The sequence below is a fragment of the Pseudorca crassidens genome, chromosome 14 (assembly GCF_039906515.1).
Source record: "Pseudorca crassidens isolate mPseCra1 chromosome 14, mPseCra1.hap1, whole genome shotgun sequence".
Classification (NCBI taxonomy): Eukaryota; Metazoa; Chordata; class Mammalia; order Artiodactyla; family Delphinidae; genus Pseudorca; species Pseudorca crassidens.
Window position 1 is genome coordinate 5,620,575 of NC_090309.1, and position 15,150 is coordinate 5,635,724.

Genomic DNA, 15,150 nt, shown 5'->3' on the forward strand with positions numbered 1-15,150 from the left:
TAAAGGCACATTTTTGTGACATCGAGTTGCAGTGACTACAAATTTGCACCACGATACATATATTTTAGAAATAGTTCTTCCCAAAATTAAGTTGTCAGAACAGATGAGATTTTCTTTTTATGCTTTGAAAGATCATCTTTCACTCCCTGGAAAATATGTCCACCTGGAATGGCTCGTCCTCTGAGGGTCACAGAAGGCACAATTTTCCCCAGCCCTGGGCCCAACATGGCCACAAGAGCAGATAAAAAACCAAGAAAGCCAACCACGATAGGAAGCCCAAGCGATTTTGAGTCATAGGGTGTGGGGAAATCCCTGGGCACAGGAAACCCCAGTCATTAGCCTGAAGACATCCCAGACTGACTGGGTTTTCCACAGACCCAGAAAGTCCCATTAAGAAACGCTTTGCTCTTCCACAGATTTTCCACACCAGCACTTGTGTCAAAACAATCTGAGGCAGACAGGTAGTCTACAAAATTCTCTTTTGAAAATGGCCTCAGGTAGCTGTGAGGGGCCGTCACGGTCTGACACAGCTGCCCCGAGACAGTGATGTGACGTGAGCGAGGTGATGGATTAAGCTACTGAGATGTTGTAGGTTATCGTGCAGTGGAACCCGGAGGGTACATGCACAGCAATCAAAGAGAAGAATAAGGACACTGTGTTCGTTTTCTGTTGCCCTGGAGCAAAGGACCACAAACCCAGTGACTTGAAACCAAGCCCCGTTATTAGCTCCCATCACTGTGGGCCCAAGGTCGGCCTCTGCTTGGATGGACTCTGCTCCGGGTCCCACGGGTGGACATCAAAGCTTGGGGTCCTGTCCCACGTCCCTGGGGCCATGGTAGAATTCATCTCTTAGGTTATTATACAACTGAGGTGCCCACTTTCTTGCTGGCTGTCAGCCAAGGCCACTCTCAGCAACTAGAGGCCACCACTGTTTCCTGCCCCGGGGCCCCCTCCATAAAACGGGACAGTTTGTTTCCTCAGGGCCAATCGACCACCTACTTCACATCTCTCTGACCTCCTGACTCTGACCCCTGGACCCTCTTTTAAAGAGCCCAGCTGGTTGTGCCGGGAACACCCAGGATGGTCTTCCTTTTGATTAACTTCACATCAACTGACCGGGGACCTAAAATACATCTGCAAAATTCCCTCGCCTTTGCTGTATAAGGTAACCTAATCATGGGAATGCCATCCCATCCTGTTTATATTACCCACCCTCATTCAAGGGGAGGGGCTGCACAAGGCATGCTCAGTGGGGGGCACCTTAGAATTCTGCCAACCACAGACAGTTAAGAAAACATGCTGATGAATACTAGCTCTAGAAAATTCAGGACACATCCAAAGCCATACATTGACTTCCTTGCTCCCAAGTAAGAAAACCTCGTCTCGAATATTCTAAAGCCTTCCTACTCAAAGTGTGGTCCCTGGACCAGAACCATGGACATCACTTGTGAGAAATGCAAAACCTCAGGCCCCACCCCAGAACTAGGGAATCAGAACCATCTGCTTTTTAACAAGACCCCCAGGTGATTTGAGAAGCATTGATCGTAAGGACTGGCTCATTCTTAAATAAAGTAGGCAGATACCCACGGGGACTAAAAGCGGGGACACTATTAAATCCCTGTACCCGGATCACCCCAGCCCTCTCAGGGTGGTTCCTGAAATTTTGAGGTCAGAACCTCATAATCTGATGATGATGGTGATGGTGATGGTGATGATGGTGGTGGTGATGGTGATGATGGTGATGATGGTGATGGTGATGATGATGGTGATGATGGTGATGATGTGGTGGTGATGGTGATGATGATGACGGTGATGATGGTGGTGGTGATGGTGATGATGATGATGGGGATGATGGTGAGGATGGTGAGGATGGTGAGGATGGTGAGGATAACTAACACTTATTGAACATCCACCATGTGCCAGGCACTGGGCAAAGTCTTGACATGCATGATTTCTTTTAATTTTCCCAATACTTTACAAACTAGATATTATTATTTTTGTTTTAGAGATAAAGACACTGAGCTCACAGAAGTTAAATAACTCCTCCAAGGAAATACAAATAGAAGTGATGGGGCCAGGACTCGGCCCTCATCCCTTTAACTTAGGGGTGATGTGATCAGATTGTCACAAAGAGTCAAAGCTAATCTGGGAATCACAAACTGGGGGTCACAGCCCTGTTCAACTTGTGGATATGCATTTTTTCAGCTTGGGTGGTGGTGTTATTTTTCACTGAATGTCTTTTCCGAGGGACAAACTCATTCCAGCGGGTCATAGGCCCTGTCACTCACAGCCTCACACATTTGACTTACTGCCTGGCCCCTGAATACACTCAGGTTAGCAATCCCCAGTTAAGTCCAAGCATTCTTAAATTTCCTCTTGACATTTCATGAAAAATTTGAGGGCTTCCCTGGTGGCACAGTGGTTGAGAGTCCGCCTGCCAATGCAGGGGACACGGGTTCGTGCCCCGGTCCGGGAAGATCCCACATGCTGCGGAGCGGCTGGGCCCGTGAGCCACAACTACTGAGCCTGTGCGTCTGGAGCCTGTGCTCCGAAACAAGAGAGGCCACGATAGTGAGAGGCCCGCGCCCCGCGATGAAGAGCGGCCCCCGCTCGCCGCAACTAGAGAAAGCCCTCGCACAGAAACGAAGACCCAACACAGCCAAAAATAAATATAAAAAATAAATAAATAAATAAAATTTGAGTGGAATACTTCCCAGAAATTCTTTAAAATAGCAAAGAACCCCTGTTCTCTAATCCATCCATTTCATCAGATGAATGAAACTAACGTCCAGAAACAAACTTCTATGTCCAAGTCACATAGCAAGATAATATCCAGGTTTTAAACTGGCCTCCTTTGGCCCACAATCAAGTGCCACAACTTACCTCGTGTGTTTAGGGAATTATTTGTGCTCAAAATGCAACAGAGGTTCTTAACTAACGTACGCTCCAGAAACGTTCAGATGGAGTTTCATACAGATTCTCACGCTACTGATCAAATGCCCATTTATCTAACGAGAAGCATCAGATACATGACAGGTTTAGAACACAGGCTCTGCAGGGAGAAAGAAGTCCCTAAATAGTTTATAGAAGTGGAACAGGGAGGAGTATAAGAGGTAGAATAGAGCAGTGGATCCCAGCCCTAGCTGCACATCAGAATTGCCCGGGAAGCTTTAAAAACGACTGCTGCCTGGGCCCCAAACCCCCAAGTTCCTGACGTAATTGGTCCCAGGTACGGAGATTGTTTTTAAAGCTTTCCAGGTGATTTTAATGCTCAACCAGGTTAAGAACACCGGAGCAGGGACTCGAAGATTCTGGAAGACCAACATCGCCCCCATCACTATTTTTCCTGTGACCCCACCGGGTCTGGCTCATCAGCTGGTCACAGAAGCTTCCACGTCCCTTTCATCTTTTTGCTGCCTTCTCCCTTCCTTCTTTAAGCAGCAGTCCTTCATGGGTAGAGAACAAAATTGGTGGGAAGCTGAGGTCTAGTTTCAGACTCTGAGGTACTCACTTATTCCTGCTGATTTGCTTCTGGACATGAAACCTCCTCTCATCTCCTAAGGGAGTGTTTCTCCCAGACCGGTAGCCTCAGCATCACCTGGGAACTCATTCGAAGGGCAAGTCCTCAGCCCCTCCTGCCCTACATCTACTGAATCCAAAATTCCGAGTGGGCTCAGCCATCCATTTTAGTAAATCCTTCAGGTGATGCTGACGCAGGCTGACGTCTGAGAACCACTGATTGGAGACAGTCACGATCAAGTGTCCCCATAGAGAGAGCAGGTGATGGTGACATAAAAAGACCACCCGACACTATACACTCGCGCTGCTCCAGCTGTGTTGTCACTAGACTGCTACCCTAGGGTCTGTGCGACCCGATCACTCAGGTGTCGACTGTCAAACAATTGGGCTTTGAGGGTGCGGTCGGAGTGGGGATATTGAGGGGAAGGGCTGTGGCAGGTGTGGAAAGGTGGGGCGGCGTCCCGGGCCGGCTGGCAACAAATGGTGCGGGGACCATCCTCACAGTCCCACGACCCCGACCAAGCTCCCTTTCTTGCCTGTTACGATAACCACACAGGCTAGAAAGTGGAACATACAATTAAAATATGGGCAAACTGTAATGAGGTTTGAGGGGAAGTGCCCCTTCTACCGTGCATGTAGGAGGAGCCCCCCTTTTCGAGCTGGTGAAGAGGGACCCCCGCTCTCTTGGGGAGGGGGTGCTCAGGGAAGGGTGAGCGGGGTGGGGGTGCAGGATGGGCTGCCGGGAGGGATGCCCCAGCATCCCACCGCTGACATCGAGCTGCCGGAGGGACTCAGAAGGTCAAGTCACTCAACCGCCTCCGTTTACAGGAGAGGAAATCAGAAGGATGACAAGCCCCGAATAGCATCACACGGCATTAGGGAAGAATGGGACCAGGGGCTCCCGAGGGAGCTGGGCGCCAGGAAGAGGCACGGTCTCCAAAGGGGAGTGGGAGTCGAGAGGGAGGGCATCTAATACAGAGAGCAAGCTTTTTTTTTTCTCGGTCGTGCCGTGCAGCATGTGGGATCTTAGTTCCCCGACCAGGGATCAAACCCACACCCCCTGCGTTGGAAGCGCAGAGTCTTAACCGCTGGACCATTTAGGTAGCAGCCCCGTGAGCCCAGCATTGCGCTAAAACTCCGTGTGATTCGGATTCATACGCCCTTCCCTCCACCTGTGAGCCTCTCCATCAGCACCACGGTGTACAGATGGGGAGACCGAGGCGCCAGGAGGGTGAAGATAAACTGCGTGGGTTACTTAATTATAATCGCGGGTAAAAATGATTTCTTTAAAGAATCGCACCCAGTTTTATTATTACTTCACAGGAATGAAGGAAGGGATAAAGATAAGCTTAACACTTCCTGGTGGTTGATTACTGGTGGACCATCTCTAGTCAGTGATACTTTTTCACTGGAGAACAGGATTTTTAAAAGACAGTTACTATAGGAACAGGTGCGTGACATCACACAGCCAGTAACAGGCACAGCTGGACTAGAACCCGGACGCTTTAGCCTCTGGGACTCACACTTAGCCACACTCTGCCTGCTGCTCCTCCAAGACGGTTGTGAGGGTTGGTGACCAGCCAGCACGGGGAGCTCAGGCATTGGAAGTGTTTCTCATACTTTAGAAAGCGTCCCACGATCCTTCCAAAGAGGAAAGCTTCTAAACTCAGTGGAAGCCTCAGAGGCACAGCCTCCCCTGAGCTGGACACAAACCCTCTCAGCGATTCCTTTCCTCTCACTGATTCCACAGCAGTTGTGCCGGTCACGTCCAATCAGAGAAGGTCCCTAGAAATCCTCCAATCCAGCCCCTTTTTTGACAGAGAATCTGAAGCCCCCAAAGGTCAAGGTCACCTTCACACAGGTGAAGAAGGTCACAGAGATGAGGAAAGTCACACGGAGGAGGCGCCGGGGGTCTGGAGCCATCAGGAAAGCCTCCTGAGGTGCCCTCCAGAAGTGATGGAGCCCAGGTGTCCTGGCTCCCAGGTCAACCGCCCCCCCGCCCTTGTCCCCTCGTACCTGCAGCTCTGCATCGTTCGCCTGGTGCTGTCTCCTGGGATGGCTGCTAGGCCTTTCACCTTCAGTGGGAGCTCAGCGGTCTGGCAGGAATTTATACGTCCAGGGATTTCCCAATCGGGCTTGTGTCACTCCTCCACCCGGGTGGCTGTGAACACACCTTTCCCCTCCTCGCTGGGAGCGCCGTCTCAGCTGTAGCGCCGGCTGCGTGATCACTCAGATGGGGAAGTGACCAGAGAAACCCTGTGTAAGTTTCCCTATTTTTTGTGACTCGCTAAAAGTTACATACTTCCAGCTGTGAGGTGGTTTTAAAGTGATGTGTATTTTGCCCAACCACGGCCCCATTAAAGAGAAAAGGACTCTGGGGCTTTAACCAGCGAGGTATGTGCCGTTTCCCGCCCCCAATGAAGTCCTTCTAGGGTTAGGAGACCCCCACTGCCAGTCTTACGTGGTGTTTAGTTGTTAGCAAAGGAAGGGGGTGATTCTCTAAGTATTTATTATAGTGGGTGGGATTTGGCTAACTGAATAGAGATGGAAATTCATGTCTGTACAAAACCAGTGTCTCCTAACCACCCAGCAGCCCCAAAGGTGATACTGAATGTGCCTCTCCCCCTCAGGGAGCTCCCCGTGGAGCTAGAGAGGACGGAGCCCCAGGGGGTGAGCCTGGACCCCTGCTGTTGGATGGAGAGGAAGGACTTTTCCAAATGTCCTTAAAAATCCCTGTTACCAACCTTAATGACATCTTCTGTCTGATTTATTCAGATACTGAGGCTCTTACAGGTGAAAAGGCAGATACAGAAACTCTTTTAGAGAAATCTTAGGAATTTCATACCCAGAGCGAATGGCTCACAGTCAGAAGGGCCCGCCGGCATTAGTTTTATCCTTTTGCTAACAAGGAAGGTAACTTTCAAGGGTCACAACTCAGATGGATAAATAATATCTGAGAAAAACAATGCTGAAGCAAGATGGAAACCTAGAGATGGTCAAATCCATTCTCCAGTTTCCAGGAGATGAAACTGAGGTCCAGGCACATAGGGGGACCACAGGTGAGTTCACTGGATTAACTGAGTGTGTGTATAACTTCATGAGGAGGTTCTTATGGAAGCTGGAAATAGCCCCAAAAGGAGTTTATTGGGCAAAGAGTAAATGTTACCTTGTATCTGTGTTTATTCTTTTTCCAAGGACCAGTTGAAGGGGGAATATTTGTTTCTGTTCCATAATTTTGACATGGTAAGACTGTAGAGTGAGCTATACATCTGGGGTCAAGCCAAGGAAGTTTCAAGGGTGTGAATTCACCCAAGCAGGTAAATCTCACCAAATACCATCGTCATCCCAGGATGAAGGGCATGTCAATAACTGAGTCCTCTCCACACGGTCTCTGTAGTCCACCAAACACATTAATCCAGCTGACCTGCCTTGGTTGAGATCCTAGTCACTAAATAGCACAGGACAGCCCACATTAATAGAGCCAAAGAAAGGAAGTGAAATCGTGCAATGTGCCTTTGGCCCTGCTGAAGGGTAACTGCTGATCTTGTGATCCATGAAGAGGAATTTACATAACCTCAGCTTTTTCTGTGGGAAACCTTGATCCTCAAGCCACAGGAATTGTTCGAATCTTTGAATCGTCCTTTCAATAACTAACGCCTCAGACTCACAGCCACCCAAGAACGAGTCCCCCGGCCTGCAGCAGTGCAGGCTGACCTCGGTTTACTGGGCTTTGCTTTATTGCCATTTGCAGATTCTGCATTTATTACACATTGAAGGTTCGTGGCAACCGAGCTCTCTGCAAGCCTACTGGCATCATTTTTCCATTAGCGTTTGCTCACTTCGTGTCTGTTTCACATTTTGGTAATTCTCCAAATACTTCAAACATTTTCATTATTACTGTAATTGTGATGATGATCTGGGATCTTTGACATGATTGCAAAAAGGTTAGGACACACTGAAGGCTCAGGTGATGGTTAGCATTTTTTAGCAATAAAGTATTTTTTAACTAAGGTATGTACTTTTTTACACATAATGCTATTGCATGCTCGATAGGTTACAGTAGAGTGTAAACATTACTTTTATATACATGGGGAAACCAAAAACTCCATGTGACTCACTTTATTGCGATATTCGCATTATTGTGGTGGCCTGGAACCGATCCTGCAATATCTCCAGGGCTACATTTTCTGCACCCTCCTTCCCCTCCAGGGCCTACACTGACCTGTTCCCACTGTCACCAGTGCATTGGTTCAATTTCTCCACCAACTGATGGGAAATAAACAAAGCACAGAATGTTCCGTAGTATCTCGAAATCCTCTGAGGTTTGAGGTGAAGGTCGCCCAGGATGTCTATTGCAAGGGTTGAAGCAATGAGTCTTCGTTTTTTAGACTCAGGAGGACTTTTCAAAGTCTGTCCTGGTTCAGAAATCAGCAGCAGCATCCTCTGAAAACCCTGTGTCAAGATTTCCACCCCCTTTCCTTCCTTGTGCTGTGGAGGCAGAGGGTGTGGGAGGTGAGACGGGAGCTGGCGGCCAGGAAGGCATGGGTTGGCCACTACGCCATGTATTACAGCGCGGGCTATTTGTCCCTGGTTTTACGGAATAGCCTCTGTCTCATTATCCCCATAAGCCCACTCATACGTATCAGATCAGAGTTCTTTCATTTTGATTCAAGAAAATATGGTCATCGAACCTATAGAATCAATACAGCAACCAGACCCCATAAAACTGAAAATTCTAAGGCCTGCTCTCGTCAACAGGACAATTACAGGAAAAACTTGGTCTTATTCACGGAGGCAGGAGAAAAATCATTCCCTTCTCATAAACGACTTACAAATTAGCAAACTAAAAAGGAAAGTATCTACCACAAATGGGCTTCAGTCTCCTCAGCTGTAAAAAGAGAGGGCTGAGGTCAATGACTTCTGTATTAGTTTCCTTTTGCTGCTGTAACAAATTACCACCAACAATAGCTTAAAACAATACCACCTGATCCTCTTACAGTTCTGGGGGTCAGAGGTCTGACATGGTCTCAAGGGGCTACAGTCAAGGTGTTGGCGGTGCTGAGGTCCTTCTGAAGGCTCCAGGGGACAATCCTTCTCTTACCTTTTCCATGTCCTAGAGTTTGTCCTCAATTCTTTGACTGCGGCCCCCAGCACATTGCCCTTTCTTCCCCCGGGCTTCCATCAGCACGTGGCCTTTTTTCTTTGACCTTCTTGTCCTAGGAGGACTCTCGTGACTCTATGTGGGGCCCCCCCGAATAATCCAGGAGAGTCTTCCCACCTGAAAATCCACAACTTAATCACGCCTGTAAAACCCCTTTTGCCGTATAAGGTACCCAAACCACAGGTTCCAGGGAGGAGTCTGGGGTGCTTAGGGGACTGTTATATTCAGCCTTGACGAGCTCGAAGATTCCTTTCCCGTTCTCAGAGTCTGTGCCTGACGATGCTACAGAGTGTCGGGAATGGGTCTGCACAAGTGTGGATCGGAAGAGCGCAGTGCCCGACACACCTCAAGGTCAAGGCCGTCTAGACGGCGTGGCGTAGAGAGCGTGCACAGAGCATTCCAGAGCTGCAGGAGAGACTCTGTTCAGTATTCGGTTCTTTCCAGCTCCTCCTTGGCGTTCCTCCTCCTAACCTTGGTTCCAGTGAGAGACACCCGAAGGGATGAGAACTCTAACGGCCACTGCCCACTCTCCCCCATCCTGCCCACGGGGCCCGGGGCGTGGACAGAGGCCAGCTGGATGCTGGGCCCGTGTCATGCCTACACCCCGTCCCCAGGGCACCCAGCCCCGACTGCCTCCCCACCGAAGGCCGCAGAGCTCCCCATTCCCCCCCGCCCACACTCACCGTTGCATCCTGCATCCACAAACCAAGCCCTCCCTCTGCCGTGGGCTCCGGAGACTCCAGAAGGCTGCTCTGATTCGAGGTCCACTGTCCCTCTCTGTGCCCCTGCTTCCCGCTGCCTTACCCTCCACCTCTGGGCCGGGGACATGGCCCGTCCAGAAGAACATACCTAGAAGCCGACCTCCCAGGGCACTGCCAGGCCACGCGTGGAGATGGGACCATGCTATCCATGGGTGGGAGGGGTGTAGAGACATTCCATTCCTTTAGAACGAGAAACAGCAACATTTCCTTGTCCTAGAGATTTGATTTCTATGAGAAGCAACGCAAGGATTATTCATGTTGGTATTACTCTGCTGCAGAGAACCAGCCGCATGTCCCATCACCGAGGGTGGCCAGGAAGACGTGCCTGCCAACAGTCCCCGTGGCTTCCCGTCTATCCAGACGGGAAGCGAAGTTTCCAGATCTGGCCGCCCTCCCCACACCTCCCACCTCCTCCGGCCCTGATACCCCTCCAGCTTCTATAGAGCCCCTGCCCCCAGCTTCCACTAAGTCATGGGATGGTTCTCTGCTTTCTAATAATCTCAGTGACACACAGAACATTTGCTCAGCTGACACCCAAGCGCCATGCTTCTGGGAAGCAGTGATGGTTCCTGAATCACCCCGCCAGGCCCCAGATGCACCCACGGCCCTCTCATCCGTGTGTCATGTAATGTAAAAAACCGCACCTGGGCACGGGCACCTGCCAACTCTCCCGACAGGCATGCAGACTTCAGGCTGAGCCAACTCTGATGTGTCATCTTCAGAACACTCCAGGCCCCCAGGGCAGGAGGTCAAGGGCAGGCTCCACAGGATTTGGCTGCTGGGCTGAGGACCTCGGGTGAAGCGAATCACAAAGAGGATGCGGGTTCCTCAATGTCCCGTCAGGGTCTGGCACTCCAGCTTTCACAGGAGGTACCATTCCGTGCGGTTCCCGGTCACCCACCTCACCCAGCGCTCCCGGAGCTATTACACTTGCACCAGGGAGCCTGTGTGGGATCAGTGACCTCACACGGCTGTAGCTGGCCTCAGTTCATGAGCCGTGAGCAAGGGACCCCCACCCCACCGGAGAGGAAAAGGAAGGGGACGGTCACCCCTAACGTGGCATGGGAGAGACCAGCTGAATCTGGAGGACAAGGGGCAGTGACACACCAATCCATAGTTTATGGACTGGACAGTGCTCTTAGGAAAGACACTTTAAAACGGATCTGAAGTTCAGAGCCAAGACCTCCCCTTTACTCCGCAAACCGCCCTGGATTAACCAAGTCTTTTATTAAGCACGTCTGTGTTCTAGCTTTGACATCTGGGGCCTCGCTGACCCCTCCAAGGACTAGCCCGTTCCTAGAGATACCAAACGGCTCACCCGTAAGTGTGCCTCTCAAACACAAACCAGCCAGCCCGGAGCCCACGCCCCAGCCTCCCTCAACTGCGTCCACTTCCATGCGTACAGTTCCCCATCTGGGGAGTCCGTTTCCCCCCCCACTTAGAACGCCTTTAGAAGCATTCCCATCTCCTTTGGCTTGACAAAAGTGGATAAAAACAATTTTTTCTACATCCTGTCGGGGCGAACCCAGAGCTCAGCAAAGGGCAGACCAGTAAAGAAGGCAAAGCAAAAGCCCCCCAGCTGGAGAAAGGGGGGAGGCGGGGCAGCAGGGGCAGGAAGCAGAAAGCCCTGGGTCAGCGAGAATCAGGGTGGCTGTGACGGAGCCCTGGGGCAGCAGTTCTCAAAGTGCGGCCCGGACAAAAGCAGCGCTTCCTGGCAGCTCGTTAGAAATGCAGATTCTGGGACTTCCCTGGCGGTCCAGTGGTTAGGACTCCGAGCTTCCAGCGCAGGGGGCACGGGTTCGATCCCTGGTCAGGGAACTAAGGTCCCTCAAGCCACGTGGCACATCTGCCCCCCAAAAGAAGAAACAGAGATTCTAAGCTCCCACCTCAGAGCACTGAGTCAGAAACTAGAGGAGGAAGCAAACAACTCGGGTCTGACGAGCCCCCCACCGTCAGATGATTCTGATGTGGACAAAATGTGGGAAGGGCTATTCCAGTGGCTCTCACCTCTGAGCACCCACGAGAGGCGTCTGACAAATGCCCACGCCAGGCCACTCTCTCACCAATGAGACCTGGGGAGTGCAGGTGGGAGCCGTGGGGCTGGCTCAGGCGATACTCTCAAGTTCCCCTGTGGTCTGTGGGCCGCCTGCCAGCACTGAGAGCCGCTGCCTGAGGCCTCGGGCCACTCACCTCCTCCAGGGCCCTGTCTTTGGCTGCCGCAGGGAGAAAACACAAACAAGTAAGAAAATTCCAAGGCTCACTGACAGAGGACAGGCCCTAAGGAAGACACAGGTGAGGCCTGGGGTTGCCAGGCTTCATCAAAGGGGCCTCGCAGACAACTGAGCTTCCAGATCTAATGGCCAGCATCTACTCAGGTCAACCAGGGGAAGCTGACTTCAGTTCACAGCAACCAAGCTCAGAAAAGACCAAGGTCTGGGTCGGCAGCCCATTCATTCATATTCACGTCTCTAATATATTTTTGAAAACCTGCCCCAAGAACTCACGTTCTAGTGGAGGAAAATGACAAAAAGGAAGGAGTAAACAAAGGAGTGTCAATTTACAACAAGCGAGATGCTGAGGAACCAGTAACCGATGCTAAGGTCCTCCGCACAGGGGAATTCCCTCCACGAGGTAGAGTCAAAGGTCAATTCTTGCTGGATTCAGTCCCCGCCCACAGAGTCTGCGGCACCTCACCTTGCGATGTCTCAGGCTTGATCCGGCTACATTAAGGCAGTAAAAGTAGGGGCGTCAATAGTGCTGGCAACTGAAACAGGACCAGGGTGAAGTTTGTTCTGATCCCATCTGTATCCAAAAGGCTTGCTAAGTAAAAAAACAAACAAAATTACAGCAAATACGTGTTACTAACTTAGGAAAACTAGTCCCGTACCATAAAGTGATGATGCATTGATAACAAGTCGTAATTATTTCTCTATTCAGAACACTCCGTTACCCTGGGTCCATTTCCGGAGTGGACTTGACAGACTTGCCACGGCGTTAAATACATGCCTTCTCCCACAACTTCAAGCTCGTGTCTTTCTCAAAACAATGACTGAGAATCAAGTAGGGCAGTAAATGGTCTCCTACCTGAATCACGGGTTCACGCCTTTCTTTCCAGCATCTGAATGGAGAAGCAAGACCCCCTTCCCAAACTCCAAGGAAGCACCCCTCACCCCACCAACGGCTCAAGAGGAAGATGACCCACAGGCGTCCTGACCACTCTCCCAGTGACTAAGAAGACGGTGTTAGAGTCACACACGGGCAGACATGCCCCCCTGACCTACCCTCCTGGGCCTATACCCAGAGGAGTCAGCCCAGGAAGGGGTGCAGAGGAATTCCACCTCCGGACTTTATGACAGCCCCGGGTGAGGGGGGAGAGGAATCCGCCGGGTTCTGTAGGATTCAATCAATCCGCTATTCATCCTCTGGGAATCTTAGAACGCCAGGGGCTCCACAGTCCCAAGTTCTGTCTCCTCCAGACCCTGAAAAGACAGGAGGCAGCTGGACCATTCTAACAAGGCCCGAGGAGCCGCCCAAGCTTTGGGGCCATCTTGGGCCAAATTCTAGTAGAACCAAGCAAACTATGCATTGGGGCTTGCTTGGTCAGAACAGCGTGGGTTTTGCCCTTGTTCTTGGGTATCCATGGACCCACAGGCTGTTGGAGTGGGAAGACGCTTGGGGTCCCCCAGGGCACCCCCTCCCTTTGTAGATGAGGAAGCCCTGGTGGTGGGATTTCACCCGGTTAAAGACTAAGGGCTGAAGCCCTCCCCTGCTCCCCGACGAGTATCCAAGCCTCGCCAGCTTAGACCATTCTTTGAAAAAGCAGAAGGAGAAAGTCATTTTCCAGAGCAGGCTCTGTGCTCTCCGGGTGCAGTCAGCCACACAGGGTGATGCCGGTCTCCCCGCTGGCCTCCCCCGGAGCCATCTCTGGGTCCAGACCGACTTCGCTTCCTAATCCAACTTACCACACCCTTGGTAAGCGTCTACACCACCTGCATCTCTGCGAGTGTGAAGAGGGGTCATGATCAGACCCACTCTCTCCCAGAGCACCTAAGCGCCTGACTCTATTCCAAGCACTTTATTTACATATTCACTTACTTAATCATCCCAACAGTCCTATGAGCTAAGTATTATGATGTATTTGCCGCCCTGTTCTGCAGATAAAGAAACTGAGGTATGCAGACGTCAAGTAACTTGTCAAAAGAGCGCAGGTTAGGGGTCGAATTCTCTTTTTCCAAAAAGACATGTTGGAGTCCCAACTCCCTCCACCAACACCTCAGAACGTGACCTGAGCCGAAAACTGCATCTTTACCAAGGCAACCAAGTTAAAACGAGGTCCTTAGGGTGGGCCCTAATCCAATATGATTGGCGTCCTTATAAAAAGGAGAAATTTGGACACAGAGATGGACACACAAGAGGGATGACAATGTGAAGACACACCAGTAGGAGACAGCTGTGTGAGTTCAATGACACACCTACAAGCTGAGGATGCCAAGGATGGCTGGTGACACCAGAAGCCAGAAGAGGCAAAGACGGAGGCTCCCCTGGAGTCGCCAGAGGGAGCCTGAGCCTGTGGACACCTTGACCTGCGACTTCCAGCCGCCAGAATTGTGACACCACTCAATGCCATTGCTCTGAACCACCCGAGAGTAGTAGCTCACGTTGGAGCTGAGCCTCCACCTTGGGCCCTGTGGTTCCGGAGCCCATGATCCCATCCCCACCGCCCAGGGAGGCTGGAAGGGCAGCTGCCAGTTCAGCGCCAGGAGGGACACGGCAGAGCCCTCGTGCCTGGGGCTGGAGGAGGTAGCTCAGCACTGCACCGGGAGGGGTTCGGCAGCGCGGGTCCGATGGCCACCCACATCCGCAGAAGATTAAAATAACACCAAGAAAGATGGCAAACATCTCCAACAAGACTGAAACCATCCTCTAAGTTCCCAGCATGTAGCAACAGAACCCTTCACTCCAGAATGTCACGTCCCTGAAGAAATGGGACGTGTCTGTTTACCATCTTCTTTTGCTAACCCGTATTTCACACTGATGGCTGAGCCTATCACGTTCCATCAAGAAGTGACCTGCTTTGTTACTCTTGCCAAGGTGGAACGAGGCCAAAGGCAAAATGCCTTCTAAGGACGGGTAGGTGAGAGGCTCTCTCCAAACCCACTCCCCCACGCCTGGTCGCCTGGTCACCCTCCAGGGTCGACGCCGGGTCCCAGGCTCAGCACAGCACAGCGCTGGGTGCCAGACAGAAGCTCAGCCCCGCCCTGCCCCGGGGGTAGAGTCTGCACCCTGATCTTCAACAGCCCTTAGAGATCAAGTGAGGATGCTCAAGGATGGGGAACCCCAGAGCAGTAACAGTCACTAGTCTCACCGAGTCTGACGCACACTTACTAAGAGTTCAAGGAGCTGAGACGAAGGTGGCCACGATTCTCTGCTCATTGGTGGCCTGGGCACAACTCCTAATCTCTCTGGACCTGTTTCCTCCTCTGCACATCAGGCAATAACAGTATCAATCCAGGGTTGCTGCAGGACTAAACCAGCATGCAGCAAAGTGCCGAGCACAAGCAAAGCACCAGGAAAGGCTGGCGACTTCAGCAAAACTAAGCCCAACTCATTAACGCCCTGGGCACGAGAAACCAGCCTGAAGTGCAGGGGCTCAAGGCACCTAGACAGACAGCTGGTGGGAGGTGAAATCCCCCTGGAAACAACGCTGTG

The 15,150-nt window shown here is 51.4% G+C and overlaps 1 protein-coding gene across 1 annotated transcript in view; it reads right to left on the reverse strand.

The window, feature by feature from the left end:
• Positions 1 to 13,319, reverse strand: part of IL1R2 (interleukin 1 receptor type 2) — a 42,861-nt gene extending 29,542 nt beyond the window's left edge. Inside the window, exons 1-4 of the mRNA XM_067704070.1 lie at positions 11,449 to 13,319; positions 10,086 to 10,232; positions 9,530 to 9,669; positions 5,536 to 9,085 (exon numbers count right to left, since the gene is read on the reverse strand). Coding sequence (XP_067560171.1) covers positions 5,536 to 5,549 — 14 coding nt within the window. The 5' untranslated portion in view covers positions 5,550 to 9,085; positions 9,530 to 9,669; positions 10,086 to 10,232; positions 11,449 to 13,319. The remainder of the gene's footprint in view (positions 1 to 5,535; positions 9,086 to 9,529; positions 9,670 to 10,085; positions 10,233 to 11,448) is intronic.
• Between the last annotated feature and the right edge of the window lie 1,831 nt (positions 13,320 to 15,150).